At 42.7% G+C, this 24,979-nt stretch overlaps 1 protein-coding gene across 1 annotated transcript; it reads left to right on the top strand.

The window, feature by feature from the left end:
• Positions 1-231: 231 nt before the first annotated feature.
• Positions 232-24,677, top strand: LOC138972557 (neuronal acetylcholine receptor subunit alpha-4-like). Its single transcript, XM_070345207.1, has 7 exons — positions 232-437; positions 1,822-2,024; positions 2,638-2,849; positions 3,946-4,228; positions 13,499-13,632; positions 23,685-23,859; positions 24,413-24,677. The coding sequence occupies exons 2-7, from the start codon at positions 1,858-1,860 to the stop codon at positions 24,675-24,677; spliced, it is 1,236 nt and encodes a 411-aa protein (XP_070201308.1). The 5' UTR covers positions 232-437; positions 1,822-1,857.
• Positions 24,678-24,979: the final 302 nt, after the last annotated feature.

The raw sequence follows: 24,979 nt of genomic DNA, 5'->3' as shown, positions 1-24,979 counted from the left end.
GAATGCTTTATTTACTTGTGTGTGTGTGTGTGTGTGTGTGTGTGTGTGTGTGTGTGTGTGTGTGTGTGTGTGTGTGTGTGTGTGTGTGTGTGTGTGTGTGTGTGTGTGTGTTGTTGCTGTAGTTCCCATTCTTTTTCAAAAAGAACATGCCTTCATTTTGAAAACTAAGTCTTACTCTTAGGCTCAAAGCTTCATAATACAATGACTTTTCAGCTTTGAGTTTTTGGATTTTCCAAAGTGCGGTCCGATTTTTACTCGCAACTTTACAATTTTGTTTTTTTGGTTCCGCCAGTCTGAAAGGGCTGTTTGCATCGCACGATCAGACTCACTCCAGTAAAGTCAGCGTGCGCTGGGACGGGACGTCGCATTACGCCATCAGTGACAACTTCGCCATTTCCTGTGACGTCAACATTCATTACTTCCCCTTCGACCACCAGGTGGGTGTGCCTGCTTGTCACACGATATTTTTCCTACTGATTGCGCGTTCGTCGTTGTTGTTGTTGTTGTTGTTGTTGTTGTTGTTGTTGTTGTTGTTGGTGTTTTTTGTTTTGTTTTTGTTTTTGCTTTCTCAAGGGGGTGTGGTGGCTCATGTCTTTGTTCGTTTAATGTGCAAACTCTGTTTATATTCCTTGTTTTTCTCCCTTTCGTTCGGTCTCTGTTCTATATTTGTCTACAGATCACAATGGGAGTATTTGTAACAAAAGTCAAAAATAAAAATGTTCTTAAAAGTGTTTGATGTTTGGATCTTTGAAACCTTAACCGGTTCTATCATTTCTAGACATGACTTTAGTCTGGTTGATCCTGGTCATTCTTCAGGTCACAGTAAAGTCGAGTTCTTGTCAAAAAGTATCAAATTGTCATTCCCTCAATGTCTATTAAACTACATCAGCAGCTACTTTGTTTTTGATTCACATTATGGTGAAGGTGAGTCGTATAAGCTTTTTTGACTCACATGCGAAGCAAAAGTGAGTCTATGTACTCACCCGAGTCGTCCGTCCGTCCGTCCCGGCGTCCGTCCGTCCGGAAAACTTTAACGTTGGATATTTCTTGGACACTATTCAGTCTATCAGTACCAAATTTGGCAAGATGGTGTATGATGACAAGGCCCCAAAAAACATACATAGCATCTTGACCTTGCTTCAAGGTCAAGGTCGCAGGGGCCATAAATGTTGTCTTAAAAACAGCTATTTTTCACATTTTTCCCATTTTCTCTGAAGATTTTGAGATTTAATACCTCACCTATATATGATATATAGGGCAAAGTAAGCCCCATCTTTTGATACCAGTTTGGTTTACCTTGCTTCAAGGTCAAGGTCACAGGAGCTCTTCAAATTTGGATTGTATACATATTTTGAAGTGACCTTGACCCTGAACTATGGAAGATAACTGTTTCAAACTTAAAAATTATGTGGGGCACATGTTATGCTTTCATCATGAGACACATTTGGTCACATATGATCAAGGTCAAGGTCACTTTGACCCTTATGAAATGTGACCAAAATAAGGTAGTGAACCACTAAAAGTGACCATATCTCATGGTAGAAAGAGCCAATAAGCACCATTGTACTTCCTGTGTCTTGAATTAACAGCTTTGTGTTGCATGACCTTGGATGACCTTGACCTTGGGTCAAGGTCACATGTATTTTGGTAGGAAAAATGTGTAAAGCAGTTCTTAGTGTATGATGTCATTGCTAGGTTTAGCTGAAGGTCAAGGTCATGTAAAGGTCAAGGTCAAGCATGTGAGTCGTATGGGCTTTGCCCTTCTTGTTTCTTCTTCTTCTTAAAATAAGAGATAAAAATAAAAAAATCTTCACCCATCAGACATGCGACGTGACGTTCCTCAGCTGGTACCACCCCATGACGCAAATGGTGTTGACGTCAGAGGCCAAGGACATAGACATGCGTCACTACGAGGAGGACGGGGAGTGGCGACTGTTGTCAACGGGCGTCACCGTCTCCCCCCACAACATCTCCCTCCACCCCTTCCATGCCGATGACGTCACCTTCTCCCGCGTGTGTTTCACGTGAGGATTGTTTTCTTTTATTATTTCTATCTTTCTTTTTTTTCTTCTTTCTTCTTTTTTTCTTCTTTCTTTCCTTAATATCTTTATAAATCTTATTTTTCTTGGGGGGGGGGGGGGGGGGGGTCTTCCACCAATTCGTGTCGAGGTTTTTGTCCTCTGTTTCAATGTGCTGGTTTATTGTTCGTCTCTGCTTTGATACTCTTCACGCTGCAGGTTCTCTGTTTGGGACGACCAAGGTACTATATGATCAATGTTCTCCTGTCCTGCCAATTGCTGTGTGTCCTTCCTTCCTTCCTTCCTTCCTTCCTTCCTTCCTTCCACAGGTTCTCTGTGTTGCGACGCCCACGGTACTATATGATCAACGTGTTACTGCCCTGCCTGTTGCTGTGTGTCCTTCCTTCCTTCCTTCCTTCCTTCCTTCCTTCCTTCCTTCCTTCCTTCCTTCCTTCCTTCCTTCCTTCCTTCCTTCCTTCCTTCCTTCCACAGGTTCTCTGTGTTGCGACGCCCACGGTACTACATTAACAACATGTTACTGCCCTGCCTGTTGCTGTGTGTCCTTCCTTCCTTCCTTCCTTCCTTCCTTCCTTCCTTCCTTCCTTCCTTCCTTCCACAGTTTCTCTGTATTGCGACGACCACGGTACTATATGATCAACGTTCTCCTGCCCTGCCTGTTGCTGTGTGTGCTGGTGTTGATCAACTTCTTCCTGCCGCCTGACTCCGGGGAGAAGGTGTCGCTGGGCATCACCGTGCTACTCGCCTTCACCGTCTTCCAGCTGCTCATCGCGGAGGTCATCCCCACATCGGCGTCGGAGACACCCTTACTAGGTCAGGATGGTAAACAGGGTGAGGGTGATGGGAGTTTTTGGTTGGTGTTTAACGCCCCTTCTGTATATGCGGGATCGAGGGTAGGAGGTTCATGATGGTTGGGATTGTGAAGAATCATGAACTGAACTGAACTGAACTGAACTGAACTGAACTGAACTGAACTGAACTGAACTGAACTGAACTGAACTGAACTGAACTGAACTGCGCTTTACTTCATTAAAGTATTAAAATTTAAGGCTAGGCCATTTCTAACAATCTGTCCTTATCCATGCAGATTGATCGAGCATGATTACCTCAAAATTAAGATCGACATCATCAAAATGAGAGAAGTTATGTTTTCTATAACAAAAACGAACTGCGATTGCGATGGCCGTGCATGAGCTTTCTTAACAACAACAAAAAACAAAAAAAGGGAGGGAGTCTTCTTATGGGGTTAGGGGGCTGTTCCACTATAATTTAGTGAGTGTATTGGGACATGACGAAGGGGAGTCGTGCATTATTTTGCTTTTCTTGCTGTCCTTGTATCAGCGAGTAGGCTACAGATTTCTTGTTTTTTGACAATGAGAGACCCAAACACCCCTGGCCCTTTCACCATATGCTACAGCAACCCCAAACCCCGGTACCCCTGCCTCATTTTAAAAGCCCCCTCCCTTTCGTACACTAGGTCCAGATCTGAATCTCTAGCTGTGTAGACATGAATCTGAACGAAACGAGTTCTTCTCTCGCTCTCTTCCCCTATTCGTGTACATCTATCTAACTTGACAGAGTCCGTCCGCCTCTGTTGTCCAGCCGTGTACCTAATCTGTATCATGACGATGTCCACCCTGTCGGTCACCCTTGTCCTTCCTTCCTTCCTTCCTTCCTTCTTCCATTCCTTCCTTCCTTCCTTCCTTGTAAAACATTCTTCATCTAATATCTAACTTGACTTACTCCGTCCGCCTCTGTCCCCCAGCCGTGTACCCTGATCTGCATCATGGCGATGTCCACCCTGTCGGTCATCATGTCGGTCTGCCTGCTCAATCTCCACCCCCATGCTAACCATCAAACATGTACCGTGAACATAACTTGATAAATACTATTCGCCTCTGTTTTCTAGCCGTGTACCTGATCTGCATCATGGCAATGTCCACCCTGTCGGTCATCATGTCTGTGTGTGTGCTCAACCTGCACCACCGCACCGTGTATTCCCACCCACCTCCCTGGCTCAGACACCTCGTGCTGCACTACCTGGCGCGCGCCATGTATATGCAAATCAGCCACGTGACCGGCAAGATCCAACCAGTGCGCGAGTGGAAGGAGAAGGAGCAATCCTCCACTCCTAACCTCACGACGTCTGTGTCGCCTGCCAGGCGGAATTCTGCCAACGACACCAAGATCACGTGAGTTAAGTTGTGACGTAATCTAGAGTGGCAGTATTAATTCAGTGCATCGGTCAAAGAAGCTTGACTTTTCCAGGAGAATTGAAGATCTAGGACTCAGGAATCGAGACGAGGGTCCTGGTGGTCGCGTGCGTGTGTGTTGTGTGTAGAGCGATTCCAAGAAGAGTTTCATGAATCTTAGAATACGTGTATTCTTCCAGAGGATATCCACAGATTGTTTTTTTGTTTTTTTCATGTTGTCGACAACTATTTGCAAAAGTTAAAGCGGCACTGGGATGACCTCATTTTTCAACCAAATGAATACAAACGTTGTTCAAGAAGTGTTTGACTAGTGTAAGAGCTCAAAACTGTAGCTTTAAAAAAAGTGAACTTCATCAACCTTGCCTGTTAGAAGCAATTGTATTTTATGTATGGCTTCAGATAGCATTTTAAAAGACACCCAGAGGGGATGTCACATTTCTGACTTTTCAGTATCCAAGATGGCGGCTAATTCAAAATGGCGGCCAACCCTGACGTAAGTCTGGCACATAACATGGTCAAGTAGCATCTCATTTTAAAGGTATATTTGAGACGAATAGATATTTGACATCAGAAATGGTGCGAACATACTACCATTCATGTTAAAAGCATTTATTGACATCAATGCTTTACGGCCAGGCATTTGTCAACTCATATTATATGACTGGGAGTAAGCAAAATACTTTCAACAAATTGAATATTGAAAAAAAGAACGTTTTCAAATACATTTTATATTAAATCTAAATAAGAGAAACGAAGTTCACATTATTGTTTAATAATCGTTATCTTGATATCACAAACTGTTAATCATTTAGCAATCTTGTTCAAGGTACTCTTTATGATTAAGCATGAAACAAATTTGCTGTACACTAATAAGTTACTAAAAATACAATGGACAAACAAACACACAAAGATTAAACAAGACAATGGACAATGACATAACAAAAATAAAAGTTAAAAACATAAACCGCTTAACTGCTCTCTTTCAAAATAATGTTGTTTTAAAAATATACACAATATGCCATCACATGCAGAAACAGAAATAGGCATAACTTGTGACGCTTTTAATGAATCAGAAACAATTTTGTTGCAGAAATTAATATGTAAGCGCCTAGGGCTATATGTAGATTAGGCGCATAAAAATGATCACAATAATAATTAAGTAGATGTGTACTGCCGGGCAGTACATACCCCAAGCGAAGTCGTCCATCTGTGTGTACATGATTCTCTCTCTCTCTCTCTCTCTCTCTCTCTCTCTCTCTCTCTCTCTCTCTGTCTTAAAATGTGTCATCGATGACGTGTTTTCATACTTGCTAATGCGGCAGGCTAATCATGACGTCAAATTGAAACTTCTTGAAGTCTCTCAGAAAGGGACATGAAAACCATGTGGGGGTTACTGGTTTGGGCTGAAAAAAAACCCAACTCCACCTAAAATTCAAGCGCCTATGGGGCTGAATTATGCAGCATAAATTGTGAAACATCAGGATATCTCACACTTTCAATTCTGCCATCATGTCAAATCTGACAACAAACCTACCCACAAAATGTCATAAATATCGGTGTAGAATTGAGACTTAACGGTTTTTAACTGCCAAAAATAAGTTTTTTTGACTGGAATAGTTTGTCTTGAAATTCAGTTTGGGACAACGGAGCCACCCACTAAATTTCAAAAAGATAGGTGAAAATTTAAATGTAACGGTTTTCAACTGCCAAAATTATGTTTTTCTTCTGAAAAAGTATGGAGTGAAAATCAGTTGGGGACAACGAACCTACCCACAAAATTTCATAAATATCGATGAAGAATTGAGATTTAACGGTTTTTAACTGCCAAAAATAAGGTTTTTTGTCTGGAAAAGTATGTCTTAAAATTCAGTTTGGGACAACGGACCCACCCACTAAATTTCATAAAGATAGGTGAAGAATTGAAATTTACCGTTTTTTAACTGCCAAAATTATGTCTTTCTTCTGGAAAAGTATAGAGTGAAAATCAGTTGGGGACAACGAACCTACCCACAAAATTTCATAAATATCGGTGAAGAATTGAATTTTAACGGTTTTTAACTGCCAAAATTATGTTTTTCTTCTGGAAAAGTATGGAGTGAAAATAAGTTGGGGACAACAAACCTACCTTTAAAATTTCATAAGAATCAGTGAAGAAATAGGATTTAACGATTTTTTAACGGCCTTTAAATCATTGGTGATGTCATCATAACCCAGTCGTTGTAGTTGTCGTCGTAGTTGTTGGTGTTGTTGTTGTCATGTTCGTTGTCGTGATTGTTGTTGTTCTCGTGTTGTTGTTTTTGTTGTTGTTGTTGTTGTTGTTGTTGTTGTTGTTGTTGTTGTTGTCGTCGTCGATGTCATTTGTTGTTGTTGTTGTTATCGTCGTCGTCGTCGTCATCGTCGTCGTTGTCAGAGGTTATTTCTAAAGATTTCATTGATAGTCTTTGTTCTCGTCACCAAGACTTGCTAAGAACAAGCTTGGAACAGCAAGAGTTCCAAGAACAAGATTAGAACAACTCATTACATCATTACCAGTACGTCATTTGTATTTAGAACACACTTTAGAAAAAAACTCTTCAGCTACAAACCAGTCACCCTCACATGGCGGAGGTGTTTGTCTAAACCACTTACTGAAATGTTTTGAGGTTTAATGACCATACACATGTTGAACCGGTGAGTGTCTTCCGCTGCTTAATTCGCAAATAACTATTTTATTAAAGTCCGCTTGAAACGCTCAAAGATGAAATTCCATGTTAAAAAGTGACAAAAGTTTCACATTTTCCCGTTGTAACAGCTTCCGATGATATTATATGAAAATTCTGATCCTCTGAGAGGATTCCCCGAAACAAAATCAGTTTGTACGCCTAATTTTAATAGAATTGTCCAAACAGTGTCGCTAATATTGTGCTAAAAGATGAATTCTAGAACAATGTCCAGACAGACACCACTTGGCCAAAAAATTTTCAGTGCTGGGAGATGAAAAAAAAAACTACCTCGCTACGCGCGGGCTTCGCCCGCGCTCCGCTTGGATAATAATAATAAAGTAGATGTGTACTGCCGGGCAGTACATACCCCAAGCGAAGTCGTCCATCTGTGTGTACATGATTCTCTCTCTCTTTCTCTCTCTCTCTCTCTCTCTCTCTCTCTCTCTCTCTCTCTCTCTGTCTTAAAATGTGTCATCGATGACGTGTTTTCATACTTGCTAATGCGGCAGGCTAATCATGACGTCAAATTGAAACTTCTTGAAGTCTCTCAGAAAGGGACATGAAAACCATGTGGGGGTTACTGGTTTGGGCTGAAAAAAAACCCAACTCCACCTAAAATTCAAGCGCCTATGGGGCTGAATTATGCAGCATAAATTGTGAAACATCAGGATATCTCACACTTTCAATTCTGCCATCATGTCAAATCTGACAACAAACCTACCCACAAAATGTCATAAATATCGGTGTAGAATTGAGACTTAACGGTTTTTAACTGCCAAAAATAAGTTTTTTTGACTGGAATAGTTTGTCTTGAAATTCAGTTTGGGACAACGGACCCACCCACTAAATTTCATAAAGATAGGTGAAAATTTAAATGTAACGGTTTTTAACTGCCAAAATTATGTTTTTCTTCTGAAAAAGTATGGAGTGAAAATCAGTTGGGGACAACGAACCTACCCACAAAATTTCATAAATATCGATGAAGAATTGAGATTTAACGGTTTTTAACTGCCAAAAATAAGTTTTTTTGTCTGGAAAAGTATGTCTTAAAATTCAGTTTGGGACAACGGACCCACCCACTAAATTTCATAAAGATAGGTGAAGAATTGAAATTTAACGTTTTTTAACTGCCAAAATTATGTCTTTCTTCTGGAAAAGTATAGAGTGAAAATCAGTTGGGGACAACGAACCTACCCACAAAATTTCATAAATATCGGTGAAGAATTGAAATTTAACGGTTTTTAACTGCCAAAATTATGTTTTTCTTCTGGAAAAGTATGGAGTGAAAATAAGTTGGGGACAACAAACCTACCTTTAAAATTTCATAAGAATCAGTGAAGAAATAGGATTTAACGATTTTTTAACAGCCTTGACACTGAACATTTTTTGATAAATCATTGGTGATGTCATCATAACCCAGTCGTTGTAGTTGTCGTCGTAGTTGTTGGTGTTGTTGTTGTCATGTTCGTTGTCGTGATTGTTGTTGTTCTCGTGTTGTTGTTTTTGTTGTTGTTGTTGTTGTTGTTGTTGTTGTTGTTGTCGTCGTCGTCGTCGATGTCATTTGTTGTTGTTGTTGTTATCGTCGTCGTCGTCGTCATCGTCGTCGTTGTCAGAGGTTATTTCTAAAGATTTCATTGATAGTCTTTGTTCTCGTCACCAAGACTTGCTAAGAACAAGCTTGGAACAGCAAGAGTTCCAAGAACAAGATTAGAACAACTCATTACATCATTACCAGTACGTCATTTGTATTTAGAACACACTTTAGAAAAAAACTCTTCACCTACAAACCAGTCACCCTCACATGTCCGAGGTGTTTGTCTAAACCACTTACTGAAATGTTTTGAGGTTTAATGACCATACACATGTTGAACCGGTGAGTGTCTTCCGCTGCTTAATTCGCAAATAACTATTTTATTAAAGTCCGCTTGAAACGCTCAAAGATGAAATTCCATGTTAAAAAGTGACAAAAGTTTCACATTTTCCCGTTGTAACAGCTTCCGATGATATTATATGAAAATTCTGATCCTCTGAGAGGATTCCCCGAAACAAAATCAGTTTGTACGCCTAATTTTAATAGAATTGTCCAAACAGTGTCGCTAATATTGTGCTAAAAGATGAATTCTAGAACAATGTCCAGACAGACACCACTTGGCAAAAAAAATTTCAGTGCTGGGAGATGAAAAAAAAAACTACCTCGCTACGCGCTCCGCTTGGATAAAGTAGATGTGTACTGCCGGGCAGTACATACCCCAAGCGAAGTCGTCCATCTGTGTGTACATGATTCTCTCTCTCTCTCTCTCTCTCTCTCTCTCTCTCTCTCTCTCTCTCTCTCTCTCTCTCTCTCTCTCTCTCTCTCTCTCTCTCTCTCTTAAAATGTGTCATCGATGACGTGTTTTCATACTTGCTAATGCGGCAGGCTAATCATGACGTCAAATTGAAACTTCTTGAAGTCTCTCAGAAAGGGACATGAAAACCATGTGGGGGTTACTGGTTTGGGCTGAAAAAAAATCCAACTCCACCTAAAATTCAAGCGCCTATGGGGCTGAATTATGCAGCATAAATTGTGAAACATCAGGATATCTCACACTTTCAATTCTGCCATCATGTCAAATCTGACAACAAACCTACCCACAAAATGTCATAAATATCGGTGTAGAATTGAGACTTAACGGTTTTTAACTGCCAAAAATAAGTTTTTTTGACTGGAATAGTTTGTCTTGAAATTCAGTTTGGGACAACGGACCCACCCACTAAATTTCATAAAGATAGGTGAAAATTTAAATGTAACGGTTTTTAACTGCCAAAATTATGTTTTTCTTCTGGAAAAGTATGGAGTGAAAATCAGTTGGGGACAACGAACCTACCCACAAAATTTCATAAATATCGATGAAGAATTGAGATTTAACGGTTTTTAACTGCCAAAAATAAGTTTTTTTGTCTGGAAAAGTATGTCTTAAAATTCAGTTTGGGACAACGGACCCACCCACTAAATTTCATAAAGATAGGTGAAGAATTGAAATTTAACGTTTTTTAACTGCCAAAATTATGTCTTTCTTCTGGAAAAGTATAGAGTGAAAATCAGTTGGGGACAACGAACCTACCCACAAAATTGCATAAATATCGGTGAAGAATTGAAATTTAACGGTTTTTAACTGCCAAAATTATGTTTTTCTTCTGGAAAAGTATGGAGTGAAAATAAGTTGGGGACAACAAACCTACCTTTAAAATTTCATAAGAATCAGTGAAGAAATAGGATTTAACGATTTTTTAACAGCCTTGACACTGAACATTTGATAAATCATTGGTGATGTCATCATAACCCAGTCGTTGTAGTTGTCGTCGTAGTTGTTGGTGTTGTTGTTGTCATGTTCGTTGTCGTGATTGTTGTTGTTCTCGTGTTGTTGTTTTTGTTGTTGTTGTTGTTGTTGTTGTTGTTGTTGTTGTTGTTGTTGTTGTCGTCGTCGTCGTCGATGTCATTTGTTGTTGTTGTTGTTATCGTCGTCGTCGTCGTCATCGTCGTCGTTGTCAGAGGTTATTTCTAAAGATTTCATTGATAGTCTTTGTTCTCGTCACCAAGACTTGCTAAGAACAAGCTTGGAACAGCAAGAGTTCCAAGAACAAGATTAGAACAACTCATTACATCATTACCAGTACGTCATTTGTATTTAGAACACACTTTAGAAAAAAACTCTTCACCTACAAACCAGTCACCCTCACATGTCCGAGGTGTTTGTCTAAACCACTTACTGAAATGTTTTGAGGTTTAATGACCATACACATGTTGAACCGGTGAGTGTCTTCCGCTGCTTAATTCGCAAATAACTATTTTATTAAAGTCCGCTTGAAACGCTCAAAGATGAAATTCCATGTTAAAAAGTGACAAAAGTTTCACATTTTCCCGTTGTAACAGCTTCCGATGATATTATATGAAAATTCTGATCCTCTGAGAGGATTCCCCGAAACAAAATCAGTTTGTACGCCTAATTTTAATAGAATTGTCCAAACAGTGTCGCTAATATTGTGCTAAAAGATGAATTCTAGAACAATGTCCAGACAGACACCACTTGGCAAAAATTTTTTCAGTGCTGGGAGATGAAGAAAAAAAACTACCTCGCTACGCGCCGGCTCCGCCCGCGCTCCGCTTGGATAAAGCAAAAAGTAGACACACGTTTTACCCTCTACCCTCATCTCTCTTCTTTCATGGAACGATACATTTGAACAAGTAAATGTTTGCCTTGAATACAGTGTAAATGAAGATATAATGATCAGATTCATTAGACATTGATTCGATAAATGTTCTGTTACACTTTTGAAATATATACGAAAATACAGATTCCTAACTTCAGCTCTCATACATTGAAAAAAGTAAAACAGCAACCACAAAGGTACAATCGTGACTAAGAATTCAAACTTGCCCTTTGCCACATTGTTGCATGCAGATTTGTTTCTACCGTTAACTACCTTGAAAGCGTCCAGTAGCAAGCAAACGCCCAACCCTACTTCATGTCAACATGTATAGGATATAATACCTTTTAACCACCCCCATCCCTTCCACGCCACCCCCCCCACACACACACACACACAAAGGTACACAAAAAGTTTCTTGAAAAATGTTAACCTCTTTGCAAAATGCTGAGATATAATTCCAGTGATTAATGACAATATGCTGCGATGAAGTCATACCGTTGAGTTCATTCTTTTGCAACTGCAGTCTGGATAGTCATGCCAAAAGTGGACGAAGAAATGACAGATTCATCTAGTACGTATTTAATTAAGAGGTCGACCTAGGTTGATTTAAAGAGATCGAATGAACGGACTTTTGTTTTTAATTCGCAGTGTTTGACACGTATCTTACCACCATCACCCACCCCCACCCCTTCTCTCTCTCCAGGATTTTGCTAGATGGCTTTGATCAGGACACATGAACTAACTACAATTATAATAATTTAGTGTGTGCAAGTTTGTGACTTTTGTTTAGACACACGTGCTGCTGCTCGTAACGCTGGATATACGAAGCAGATCTTGAGTTTTCATTTTCATTCGTGATATGAGCATTTGTTTAAAACTATGACGCAAAGTGATTGTTGTGGTTAGTTTTCATGTTCCATTCTGGCGAGGCACTTGCATACACACGAACGTGTCTGTGTCACAGAGAAAGGTACACGGAGAGTATAGTCATTTTGCACAGCAACAATCCCACTAGCATTCTCATACCAAGTGATTAAATAGTGGTATTTCTTTTGAGGAATAGATTTAGTACAGGGAAAAGTATCTGGAAACACCCACCTCCTACTTTTGGGCGTAAGGGGGATGGGCGCTTACAAGGTAGTTTACGATACAGGTCATTTCTAGATTGTCTCAGTTCAGGACTTAAGTTTAGTGCCACTGCATATTAAGATCAGTGGGCGGCACCAACATTGCTTTTTTCGAATTTCTCTCTCTCTCACAAAGCAATGAAACTTTCAGTGAAATAAGGTTTCTGCAGTATATATTCTTTGCACAGGCACAATGTTGCACATGCCAAAGCGAGACGTGTGCATCTGCAAGGCATGTTTCTTTTGAAGAACATCCACATGAGGTCAGTTCCATGCCGGCAGCAGAAGCAGGTTCCGAGGTGAGAAGTGTGTGTTGAAGAAAAATAGTGTCAGGTTCTGATCTTCTTAACTCCCAACCACTCTCCTGAAACGGGGAAATATGTTCGAGTGTTTCACTTCTCTTCCAGATCAATGTACATCAACCAGAAGAAAAAAAATGGTCATTATTCTGTAGCCTTTCTACAATGATGTCAGTAACGTTGCGCAGGGAATCCTACTGTACCATTCTCAGCAGATTGCTATTTTGCTTGTTTTCCGCAAATCCTGGTAACAATTGCTGAGTCTGAGTCAATTCAAGAAGCTTTCTCACGACTCATAGATGGTTACATGTTGCTGAATTTCACAATGTCAAGAGTCTTGAAACCAACTGTTAAGATTGAAAGGATTAAAGACTAATACCGAATACGCAAAATAAGATCGCCTTTTCCGTTTGTCCAACAAAAATAAAACATTTGTCAACGCCTTTATCACATTAATAAACATAGGAACAGACACTAAATATACCCACAAACACCAACCATGAGCGAAAATGTGTGAAAATTCCTGTTTCAATGTCCGCCATTTTGTTTTCAATATGGCGGCCAAAATATTAGTGTCCAGAGCAAGGTGACATCCCCTATGGAGATGTTCACGGACATCTAATTGAAGCATCCAGATGGGATGTCAGCTTCCAACAAGCAAGGTTGACCAAGTTCACCATGTCCGACTGGAGCTATCTCTCTACTGGTCGTTTTGCCTTTAACCCATATCCACTAACACCAATGTGCAGGCTAACGGTGGACGAACAAGCGGACAAGCATCACGGTTTCGCCAACCCGATGACGTCAGTTTCGCCAACCCGATGGCGTCAGACAACGTGGTGGGAGGCAAGCCCGTCAACAGTGACTTTATGTTTATCAAGATTTTACTTGTCGTTTTGCCTTTAACCCATATCCACTAACACCAATGTGCAGGCTAACAGTGGACGAGCAAGCGGACAAGCCTCACAGTTTCGCCAACCCGATGACGTCAGATAACGTGATGGATTGCAACAGTGACTCTGACTCCAGACATATCCACCTGAGACACGTGCTGAAAGGAAGGGGAGGTCGGCTTACTTCTCTTTTCTCTCTTCTTCTTCATCGTGTCGGTCTTCTCTTTTTCTTCTTCATCGTGTCGGTCTTCTCTTCTTCTTCATCGTATCGGTCTTCTCTTCTTCTTCATCGTGTTGGTCTTCTCTTCTTCTTCTTCATCGTGTCGGTCTTCTCTTCTTCTTCTTCATCGTGTCGGTCTTCTCTTCTTCTTCTTCATCGTGTTGGTCTTCTCTTCTTCTTCTTCTTCATCGTGTCGGTCTTCTCTTCTTCTTCATCGTGTTGGTCTTCTCTTCTTCTTCTTCATCGTGTCGGTCTTCTCTTCTTCTTCATCATGTCGGTCTTCTCTTCTTCTTCATCGTGTCGGTCTTCTCTTCTTCTTCTTCATCGTGTCGGTCTTCTCTCTTCTTCATCGTGTCGGTCTTCTCTCTTCTTCATCGTGTCGGTCTTCTCTCTTCTTCATCGTGTCGGTCTTCTCTTCTTCTTCTTCTTCATCGTGTCGGTCTTCTCTCTTCTTCATCGTGTCGGTCTTCTCTTCTTCTTCTTCTTCATCGTGTCGGTCTTCTCTCTTCTTCATCGTGTCGGTCTTCTCTTCTTCTTCTTCTTCATCATGTCGGTCTTCTCTTCTTCTTCATCGTGTCGGTCTTCTCTTCTTCTTCTTCATCGTGTCGGTCTTCTCTCTTCTTCATCGTGTCGGTCTTCTCTTCTTCTTCTTCTTCATCGTGTCGGTCTTCTCTTCTTCTTCTTCTTCATCATGTCGGTCTTCTCTTCTTCTTCTTCTTCATCGTGTCGGTCTTCTCTCTTCTTCATCGTGTTGGTCTTCTCTTCTTCTTCATCGTGTCGGTCTTCTCTTCTTCTTCTTCTTCATCGTGTCGGTCTTCTCTTCTTCTTCTTCATCGTGTCGGTCTTCTCTTCTCTCTTCTTCATCGTGTCGGTCTTCTCTTCTCTCTTCTTCATCGTGTTGGTCTTCTCTTCTCTCTTCTTCATCGTGTCGGTCTTCTCTTCTTCTTCTTCTTCATCGTGTCGGTCTTCTCTCTTCTTCATCGTGTCGGTCTTCTCTTCTTCTTCTTCTTCATCGTGTCGGTCTTCTCTCTTCTTCATCGTGTCGGTCTTCTCTTCTTCTTCTTCTTCATCATGTCGGTCTTCTCTTCTTCTTCATCGTGTCGGTCTTCTCTTCTTCTTCTTCATCGTGTCGGTCTTCTCTCTTCTTCATCGTGTCGGTCTTCTCTTCTTCTTCTTCTTCATCGTGTCGGTCTTCTCTTCTTCTTCTTCATCGTGTCGGTCTTCTCTTCTTCTTCTTCATCGTGTCGGTCTTCTCTTCTCTCTTCTTCATCGTGTCGGTCTTCTCTTCTCTCTTCTTCATCGTGTCGGTCTTCTCTTCTTCTTCATCGTGTTGGTCTTCTCTTCTCTCTTCTTCATCGTGTCGGTCTTCTCTTCTTCTTCATCGTGTTGGTCTTCTCTTCTCTCTTCTTCATCGTGTCGGTCTTCTCTTCTTCTTCATCGTGTCGGTCTTCTCTTCTTCTTCTTCATCGTGTTGGTCTTCTCTTCTTCTTCTTCATCGTGTCGGTCTTCTCTTCTTCTTCTTCATCGTGTTGGTCTTCTCTTCTTCTTCTTCATCGTGTCGGTCTTCTCTTCTTCTTCTTCATCGTGTCGGTCTTCTCTTCTTCTTCTTCATCGTGTCGGTCTTCTCTTCTTCTTCTTCATCGTGTCGGTCTTCTCTTCTTCTTCTTCATCGTGTCGGTCTTCTCTTCTTCTTCTTCATCGTGTTGGTCTTCTCTTCTTCTTCTTCATCGTGTCGGTCTTCTCTTCTTCTTCTTCATCGTGTCGGTCTTCTCTTCTTCTTCTTCATCGTGTTGGTCTTCTCTTCTTCTTCTTCATCGTGTCGGTCTTCTCTTCTTCTTCTTCATCGTGTCGGTCTTCTCTTCTTCTTCTTCATCGTGTTGGTCTTCTCTTCTTCTTCTTCATCGTGTCCGTCTTCTCTTCTCTCTTCTTCATCGTGTCGGTCTTCTCTTCTTCTTCTTCTTCATCGTGTCGGTCTTCTCTTCTTCTTCATCGTGTTGGTCTTCTCTTCTTCTTCTTCATCGTGTCCGTCTTCTCTTCTTCTTCTTCATCGTGTTGGTCTTCTCTTCTTCTTCTTCATCGTGTTGGTCTTCTCTTCTTCTTCTTCATCGTGTTGGTCTTCTCTTCTTCTTCTTCATCGTGTCGGTCTTCTCTTCTTCTTCATCGTGTCGGTCTTCTCTTCTTCTTCTTCATCGTGTCCGTCTTCTCTTCTCTCTTCTTCATCGTGTCGGTCTTCTCTTCTTCTTCTTCATCGTGTCGGTCTTCTCTTCTCTCTTCTTCATCGTGTCGGTCTTCTCTTCTTCTTCATCGTGTCGGTCTTCTCTTCTTCTTCTTCATCGTGTCGGTCTTCTCTTCTTCTTCATCGTGTCGGTCTTCTCTTCTTCTTCTTCATCGTGTCGGTCTTCTCTTCTTCTTCTTCATCGTGTCGGTCTTCTCTTCTTCTTCTTCATCGTGTCGGTCTTCTCTTCTTCTTCATCGTGTCGGTCTTCTCTTCTTCTTCTTCATCGTGTTGGTCTTCTCTTCTTCTTCTTCATCGTGTTGGTCTTCTCTTCTTCTTCATCGTGTCGGTCTTCTCTTCTTCTTCTTCATCGTGTCGGTCTTCTCTTCTCTCTTCTTCATCGTGTTGGTCTTCTCTTCTTCTTCTTCATCGTGTTGGTCTTCTCTTCTTCTTCATCGTGTCGGTCTTCTCTTCTTCTTCTTCATCGTGTCGGTCTTCTCTTCTCTCTTCTTCATCGTGTCGGTCTTCTCTTCTTCTTCTTCATCGTGTCGGTCTTCTCTTCTTCTTCTTCATCGTGTCGGTCTTCTCTTCTTCTTCATCGTGTCGGTCTTCTCTTCTTCTTCATCGTGTCGGTCTTCTCTTCTTCTTCTTCATCGTGTCGGTCTTCTCTTCTTCTTCTTCATCGTGTCGGTCTTCTCTTCTTCTTCTTCGTGTCGGTCTTCTCTTCCTCTCTTCTTCATCGTGTCGGTCTTCTCTTCTTCTTCTTCTTCGTGTCCGATCTTCTCTTTTTCTTCATCGTGTCGGTCTTCTCTTCTCTCTTCTTCATCGTGTCGGTCTTCTCTTCTTCTTCATCGTGTCGGTCTTCTCTTCTTCTTCATCGTGTCGGTCTTCTCTTCTTCTTCTTCATCGTGTCGGTCTTCTCTTCTTCTTCATCGTGTCGGTCTTCTCTTCTTCTTCTTCATCGTGTTGGTCTTCTCTTCTTCTTCTTCATCGTGTTGGTCTTCTCTTCTTCTTCATCGTGTCGGTCTTCTCTTCTTCTTCTTCATCGTGTTGGTCTTCTCTTCTTCTTCTTCATCGTGTTGGTCTTCTCTTCTTCTTCATCGTGTCGGTCTTCTCTTCTTCTTCATCGTGTCGGTCTTCTCTTCTTCTTCATCGTGTCGGTCTTCTCTTCTTCTTCTTCATCGTGTTGGTCTTCTCTTCTTCTTCTTCATCGTGTTGGTCTTCTCTTCTTCTTCTTCTTCATCGTGTCGGTCTTCTCTTCTTCTTCTTCATCGTGTTGGTCTTCTCTTCTTCTTCATCGTGTCGGTCTTCTCTTCTTCTTCTTCATCGTGTTGGTCTTCTCTTCTTCTTCATCGTGTCGGTCTTCTCTTCTTCTTCTTCATCGTGTTGGTCTTCTCTTCTTCTTCTTCATCGTGTTGGTCTTCTCTTCTTCTTCATCGTGTCGGTCTTCTCTTCTTCTTCTTCATCGTGTCGGTCTTCTCTTCTTCTTCATCGTGTCGGTCTTCTCTTCTTCTTCTTCATCGTGTTGGTCTTCTCTTCTTCTTCATCGTGTCGGTCTTCTCTTCTTCTTCATCGTGTCGGTCTTCTCTTTTTCTTCATCGTGTCGGTCTTCTCTTCTTCTTCTTCATCGTATCGGTCTTCTCTTCTTCTTCATCGTGTCGGTCTTCTCTTCTTCTTCATCGTGTTGGTCTTCTCTTCTTCTTCTTCATCGTGTTGGTCTTCTCTTCTTCTTCATCGTGTCGGTCTTCTCTTCTTCTTCTTCATCGTGTCGGTCTTCTCTTCTTCTTCTTCATCGTGTCGGTCTTCTCTTCTTCTTCATCGTGTCGGTCTTCTCTTCTTCTTCTTCATCATGTTGGTCTTCTCTTCTTCTTCTTCATCGTGTTGGTCTTCTCTTCTTCTTCATCGTGTTGGTCCTCTCTTCTTCTTCTTCGTGTCGGTCTTCTCTTCTTCTTCATCGTGTCGGTCTTCTCTTCTTCTTCATCGTGTTGGTCTTCTCTTCTTCTTCATCGTGTCGGTCTTCTCTTCTTCTTCATCGTGTTGGTCCTCTCTTCTTCTTCTTCGTGTCGGTCTTCTCTTCTTCTTCATCGTGTCGGTCTTCTCTTCTTCTTCATCGTGTTGGTCTTCTCTTCTTCTTCTTCATCGTGTTGGTCTTCTCTTCTTCTTCATCGTGTCGGTCTTCTCTTCTTCTTCTTCATCGTGTCGGTCTTCTCTTCTTCTTCTTCATCGTGTCGGTCTTCTCTTCTTCTTCTTCATCGTGTCGGTCTTCTCTTCTTCTTCATCGTGTCGGTCTTCTCTTCTTCTTCTTCATCGTGTCGGTCTTCTCTTCTTCTTCATCGTGTCGGTCTTCTCTTCTTCTTCTTCATCGTGTCGGTCTTCTCTTCTTCTTCTTCATCGTGTTGGTCTTCTCTTCTTCTTCATCGTGTCGGTCTTCTCTTCTTCTTCATCGTGTCGGTCTTCTCTTTTTCTTCATCGTGTCGGTCTTCTCTTCTTCTTCTTCATCGTATCGGTCTTCTCTTCTTCTTCATCGTGTCGGTCTTCTCTTCTTCTTCATCGTGTTGGTCTTCTCTTCTTCTTCTTCATCGTGTTGGTCTTCTCTTCTTCTTCTTCATCGTGTCGGTCTTCTCTTCTTCTTCTTCATCGTGTCGGTCTTCTCTTCTTCTTCATCGTGTCGGTCTTCTCTTCTTCTTCTTCATCGTGTTGGTCTTCTCTTCTTCTTCTTCATCGTGTTGGTCTTCTCTTCTTCTTCATCGTGTTGGTCCTCTCTTCTTCTTCTTCGTGTCGGTCTTCTCTTCTTCTTCATCGTGTCGGTCTTCTCTTCTTCTTCATCGTGTTGGTCTTCTCTTCTTCTTCATCGTGTCGGTCTTCTCTTCTTCTTCATCGTGTCGGTCTTCTCTTCTTCTTCTTCATCGTGTTGGTCTTCTCTTCTTCTTCTTCATCGTGTTGGTCTTCTCTTCTTCTTCATCGTGTCGGTCTTCTCTTCTTCTTCTTCATCGTGTCGGTCTTCTCTTCTCTCTTCTTCATCGTGTCGGTCTTCTCTTCTTCTTCTTCATCGTGTCGGTCTTCTCTTCTTCTTCTTCATCGTGTCGGTCTTCTCTTCTTCTTCATCGTGTCGGTCTTCTCTTCTTCTTCATCGTGTCGGTCTTCTCTTCTTCTTCTTCATCGTGTCGGTCTTCTCTTCTTCTTCTTCATCGTGTCGGTCTTCTCTTCTTCTTCTTCGTGTCGGTCTTCTCTTCTCTCTTCTTCATCGTGTCGGTCTTCTCTTCTTCTTCTTCTTCGTGTCGATCTTCTCTTTTTCTTCATCGTGTCGGTCTTCTCTTCTCTCTTCTTCATCGTGTCGGTCTTCTCTTCTTCTTCATCGTGTCGGTCTTCTCTTCTTCTTCATCGTGTCGGTCTTCTCTTCTTCTTCTTCATCGTGTCGGTCTTCTCTTCTTCTTCATCGTGTCGGTCTTCTCTTCTTCTTCTTCATCGTGTTGGTCTTCTCTTCTTCTTCTTCATCGTGTTGGTCTTCTCTTCTTCTTCATCGTGTCGGTCTTCTCTTCTTCTTCTTCATCGTGTTGGTCTTCTCTTCTTCTTCTTCATCGTGTTGGTCTTCTCTTCTTCTTCATCGTGTCGGTCTTCTCTTCTTCTTCATCGTGTCGGTCTTCTCTTCTTCTTCATCGTGTCGGTCTTCTCTTCTTCTTCTTCATCGTGTTGGTCTTCTCTTCTTCTTCTTCATCGTGTTGGTCTTCTCTTCTTCTTCATCGTGTCGGTCTTCTCTTCTTCTTCTTCTTCATCGTGTCGGTCTTCTCTTCTTCTTCTTCATCGTGTTGGTCTTCTCTTCTTCTTCTTCATCGTGTCGGTCTTCTCTTCTTCTTCTTCATCGTGTTGGTCTTCTCTTCTTCTTCTTCATCGTGTTGGTCTTCTCTTCTTCTTCTTCATCGTGTCGGTCTTCTCTTCTTCTTCTTCATCGTGTTGGTCTTCTCTTCTTCTTCATCGTGTCGGTCTTCTCTTCTTCTTCTTCATCGTGTTGGTCTTCTCTTCTTCTTCATCGTGTCGGTCTTCTCTTCTTCTTCTTCATCGTGTTGGTCTTCTCTTCTTCTTCTTCATCGTGTTGGTCTTCTCTTCTTCTTCATCGTGTCGGTCTTCTCTTCTTCTTCTTCATCGTGTCGGTCTTCTCTTCTTCTTCATCGTGTCGGTCTTCTCTTCTTCTTCTTCATCGTGTTGGTCTTCTCTTCTTCTTCATCGTGTCGGTCTTCTCTTCTTCTTCATCGTGTCGGTCTTCTCTTTTTCTTCATCGTGTCGGTCTTCTCTTCTTCTTCTTCATCGTATCGGTCTTCTCTTCTTCTTCATCGTGTCGGTCTTCTCTTCTTCTTCATCGTGTTGGTCTTCTCTTCTTCTTCTTCATCGTGTCGGTCTTCTCTTCTTCTTCTTCATCGTGTTGGTCTTCTCTTCTTCTTCATCGTGTCGGTCTTCTCTTCTTCTTCATCGTGTCGGTCTTCTCTTTTTCTTCATCGTGTCGGTCTTCTCTTCTTCTTCTTCATCGTATCGGTCTTCTCTTCTTCTTCATCGTGTCGGTCTTCTCTTCTTCTTCATCGTGTTGGTCTTCTCTTCTTCTTCTTCATCGTGTTGGTCTTCTCTTCTTCTTCATCGTGTCGGTCTTCTCTTCTTCTTCTTCATCGTGTCGGTCTTCTCTTCTTCTTCTTCATCGTGTCGGTCTTCTCTTCTTCTTCATCGTGTCGGTCTTCTCTTCTTCTTCATCGTGTCGGTCTTCTCTTCTTCTTCTTCATCGTGTTGGTCTTCTCTTCTTCTTCTTCATCGTGTTGGTCTTCTCTTCTTCTTCATCGTGTTGGTCCTCTCTTCTTCTTCTTCGTGTCGGTCTTCTCTTCTTCTTCATCGTGTCGGTCTTCTCTTCTTCTTCATCGTGTTGGTCTTCTCTTCTTCTTCATCGTGTCGGTCTTCTCTTCTTCTTCATCGTGTTGGTCCTCTCTTCTTCTTCTTCGTGTCGGTCTTCTCTTCTTCTTCATCGTGTCGGTCTTCTCTTCTTCTTCATCGTGTTGGTCCTCTCTTCTTCTTCTTCTTCATCGTGTTGGTCTTCTCTTCTTCTTCATCGTGTTGGTCTTCTCTTCTTCTTCATCGTGTCGGTCTTCTCTTCTTCTTCTTCATCGTGTTGGTCTTCTCTTCTTCTTCATCGTGTTGGTCTTCTCTTCTTCTTCTTCATCGTGTTGGTCTTCTCTTCTTCTTCATCGTGTTGGTCTTCTCTTCTTCTTCTTCATCGTGTCGGTCTTCTCTTTTTCTTCTTCTTTGATTATCACAAAAGTCAGCGCTGGTGGGTTTACAGTTTAACGCGCATGCGCATACAAAGCACGATGTCATCAAACCCGAAAGGACATATCCTCATAAAATGAATGGACTTAGCTCAGACGGTAGTGCGCGGGCATTCAAACCAAATCGCTTCTAGCGCCATGGGTTCGAACCAAAGTGTTGGCCAAGAATGTATTTCCAAAAGTCAGCTTTGTGCACACTCATCCAGGTTTCATCCGTGTGCCCGCATGCACACGATAAAGATCCAAAGTCGGTCTCATGGCTTGGAAAACGCAAATACACACATGCACGCCAACAAAACAACAATCTTGGGGGACACGATTCTGTCGCTATCCCCAATGACAGCAGTCCGAATAATTCCCCAAGGACGGATCCGGACAAGAAGATGTATACCAACTAGCAATGAAGTACCAAAAGATCACATGATCAGTTGGCACTTGCTATTTGGTATATATCTTATTATGAAGTGTAAGGCTCTGGTGAGCCATCTGATCTTGCCACTGATTGACTGGCCAGCGACAAGGAAGATTGTCTCAGCAAAAGTCACGCAGGGCTTCCCAAAGTGCGCGTCTCTGCGTCCTATACGCACTAGAAGCCGATAACACGTACTATATAGACATCTATGAAGAAGGTCCCGGTACGCTCTAAACTTTAAAAAGAGCTGGTACTAGGACGCACTAAATTTCCTTTATCGTGCGTATCGTAGATACTTTTATAGAATGCAATCGTCAGCTATTTTACACAGCACACTGCGTGACTAGAACGTTTTATAAGTAAACCGGGTTTTTCTGCTTTTAGACCCTTGGAACCCTGTAAGATTATGCAGTGGGGGGTCCATGGACCCTCTAAAAATTGAAAGTGGGGATACCGGGCCCCTCAAGGAGGTGCGTCCTTGGGGAGCTCTGTTCATGTCTCTCCCATGAGCGTGTGTCTGTCTGTCCGCTCTAAAGTCCATTGCGTCCAAGTATCCGTGATTGTAACGTGTTGTTTTGTCATAAATCACACGTTCCAATCACTTACCATTCTTGCTTTTTTTTTTAATTCACTTTTTTTTGTAACTTCCTTACATTGCATTCGGCTGCTTCTTTTCACGCGGGCACAGACACATTAACAAGACACGTTGTGTGTAATTAGTGACAAGACACGTTGTGTGTAATTAGTGACAAGACACGTTGTGTGTAATTAGTGACAAGACACGTTGTGTGTAATTAGTGACAAGACACGTTGTGTGTAATTAGTGACAAGACACGTTGTGTGTAAGTAGTGACAAGACACGTTGTGTGTAATTAGTGACAAGACACGTTGTGTGTAATTAGTGACAAGACACGTTGTGTGTAATTAGTGACAAGACACGTTGTGTGTAATTAGTGACAAGACACGTTGTGTGTAATTAGTGACAAGACACGTTGTGTGTAATTAGTGACAAGACACGTTGTGTGTAATTAGTGACAAGACACGTTGTGTGTAAGTAGTGACAAGACACGTTGTGTGTAATTAGTGACAAGACACGTTGTGTGTAAGTAGTGACAAGACACGTTGTGTGTTATTAGTGACAAGACACGTTGAGTGTAAGTAGTGACAAGACACGTTGTGTGTAATTAGTGACAAGACACGTTGTGTGTAAGTAGTGACAAGACACGTTGTGTGTAATTAGTGACAAGACACGTTGTGTGTAAGTAGTGACAAGACACGTTGTGTGTAATTAGTGACAAGACACGTTGTGTGTAAGTAGTGACAAGACACGTTGTGTGTAAGTAGTGACAAGACACGTTGTGTGTAATTAGTGACAAGACACGTTGTGTGTAATTAGTGACAAGACACGTTGTGTGTAATTAGTGACAAGACACGTTGTGTGTAAGTAGTGACAAGACACGTTGTGTGTAATTAGTGACAAGACACGTTGTGTGTAAGTAGTGACAAGACACGTTGTGTGTAATTAGTGACAAGACACGTTGTGTGTAATTAGTGACAAGACACGTTGTGTGTAATTGGTGACAAGACACGTTGTGTGTAATTAGTGACAAGACACGTTGTGTGTAATTAGTGACAAGACACGTTGTGTGTAATTAGTGACAAGACACGTTGTGTGTAATTAGTGACAAGACACGTTGTGTGTAATTAGTGACAAGACACGTTGTGTGTAATTAGTGACAAGACACGTTGTGTGTAATTAGTGACAAGACACGTTGTGTGTAATTAGTGACAAGACACGTTGTGTGTAATTAGTGACAAGACACGTTGTGTGTAATTAGTGACAAGACACGTTGTGTGTAATTAGTGACAAGACACGTTGTGTGTAATTAGTGACAAGACACGTTGTGTGTAATTAGTGTTTGTCTGTGCACGTTACCGACCGCTGGGTCGATATATTTGTGAACGTAACGTTTTGTTTTGTCAATAATCAAATGTTCAACAACATACCTTTCTTGTTTTGGGGGCCCTGTTGATCTGCGTTAACCCTATTTCTTGCCTACATGGGTGTGCGTGCAGGGAGCGAGCACAGACTAGGTGGGAGGCATGGCATCCTTAGTCGCGAGGACATAGCGGGGGCGTTGAAACGAACAGCCATGAGTGAGCGTGACGTCACCAACAGGTCGGCCACCACCACCACCACCACCCTCCAGCCCGATGTCACTCCTTCGTACATGCTGCCTGTTGACTCCAAGTGAGCGTATTGGTAGGGGGTGGGGTGGAGGGAAGGGAAGGGGGGGGGGGGGGGTCGAGGGGGTGATGGTGGTGTGGGGGGGGCGTGTTTTTGTGTGCGCGTACATGTGCGTGTGTGTGTGTGGGGGGGCGTGTTTGTGTGCGCGTACATGTGTGTGTGTGTGGGGGGGGGCGTGTGTTTGTGTGCGCGTACATGTGTGTGTGTGTGTGTGTGGGGGGGGTGTGTTTGTGTGCGCGTACATGTGTGTGTGTGTGTGTGGGGGGGGGGGTGTGTGTTTGTGTGCGCGTACATGTGTGTGTGTGGGGGGGGGGGGGGGGTGGGTGTGTTTGTGTGGGGAGAGGGGAAGGGCGTGTTTGTGTGCGTACGTGTGTATGTGTGTGTGTGCGCGTGTGTGCGCGCGCGCTCTCGGTGTGTGTGTGGGGGTGTGTGCGCGCGCCCGCGCGGGCATGTGTGTGTGTGTGTGTGTGTGTGTTTGTTCAAACAGCTAATCGGTGTTTCCATGAGGGTAACCTCACAGGAAGATTTGATACCAATACCAATATATATTGCGCAGGTCAGCAGCACGCCTCATGCAGTCCATCAACAACCTCAGCCTGGCGGGCGGGGAGCGCGACAGGTCAAGGTCACAGCTAGAGTTCATCCGGGCGGTGCGTGACGTGTACCACGAGCTGCAGACCACGCGCCAGGCGGGAGAGCTGGAGCACGCGCTCGTCAACGAGTGGAAGCTGATCGCTCGCGTCGTGGACCGACTCTTCTTCTGGATCACCTTTCTCACGCTCATGGTCACCACTGTGGCTGTCTTCTCCGTTAGGGAGTAGCTGTGGAGGGGAGAGGAGGGGGGGGGGAGGGGGAGAGATGAACGAGTGGAAACTGCTCATGGTCACCACTGTGGCTGTCTTCTCCGTTTGGGAGTAGCTGTGGAGGGGAGAGGGGGGGGGGGGAGGGGGAGAGATGAACGAGTGGAAACTGCTCATGGTCACCACTGTGGCTGTCTTCTCCGTTAGGGAGTAGCTGTGGAGGGGAGAGGGGGGGGGGAGGGGGAGAGATGAACGAGTGGAAACTGCTCATGGTCACCACTGTGGCTGTCTTCTCCGTTTGGGAGTAGCGCCTTCTGTAGCTG

The sequence above is a fragment of the Littorina saxatilis genome, linkage group LG8 (assembly GCF_037325665.1).
Source record: "Littorina saxatilis isolate snail1 linkage group LG8, US_GU_Lsax_2.0, whole genome shotgun sequence".
Classification (NCBI taxonomy): Eukaryota; Metazoa; Mollusca; class Gastropoda; order Littorinimorpha; family Littorinidae; genus Littorina; species Littorina saxatilis.
This window is presented reverse-complemented; position numbering and strand designations above follow the sequence as displayed.

What these genes read in the sequence shown, in the direction of transcription:
- LOC138972557 (XM_070345207.1), top strand. Translation starts at nt 1,858, where the DNA reads ATGACGCAAATGGTGTTGACGTCAGAGGCCAAGGACATAGACATGCGT. An exon ending in GTCGGAGACACCCTTACTAG is followed by an intron (nt 2,850 to 3,945) that starts GTCAGGATGGTA and finishes TCTGTTTTCTAG; the next exon opens with CCGTGTACCTGATCTGCATC. An exon ending in GCCAACGACACCAAGATCAC is followed by an intron (nt 4,229 to 13,498) that starts GTGAGTTAAGTT and finishes ACCAATGTGCAG; the next exon opens with GCTAACAGTGGACGAGCAAG.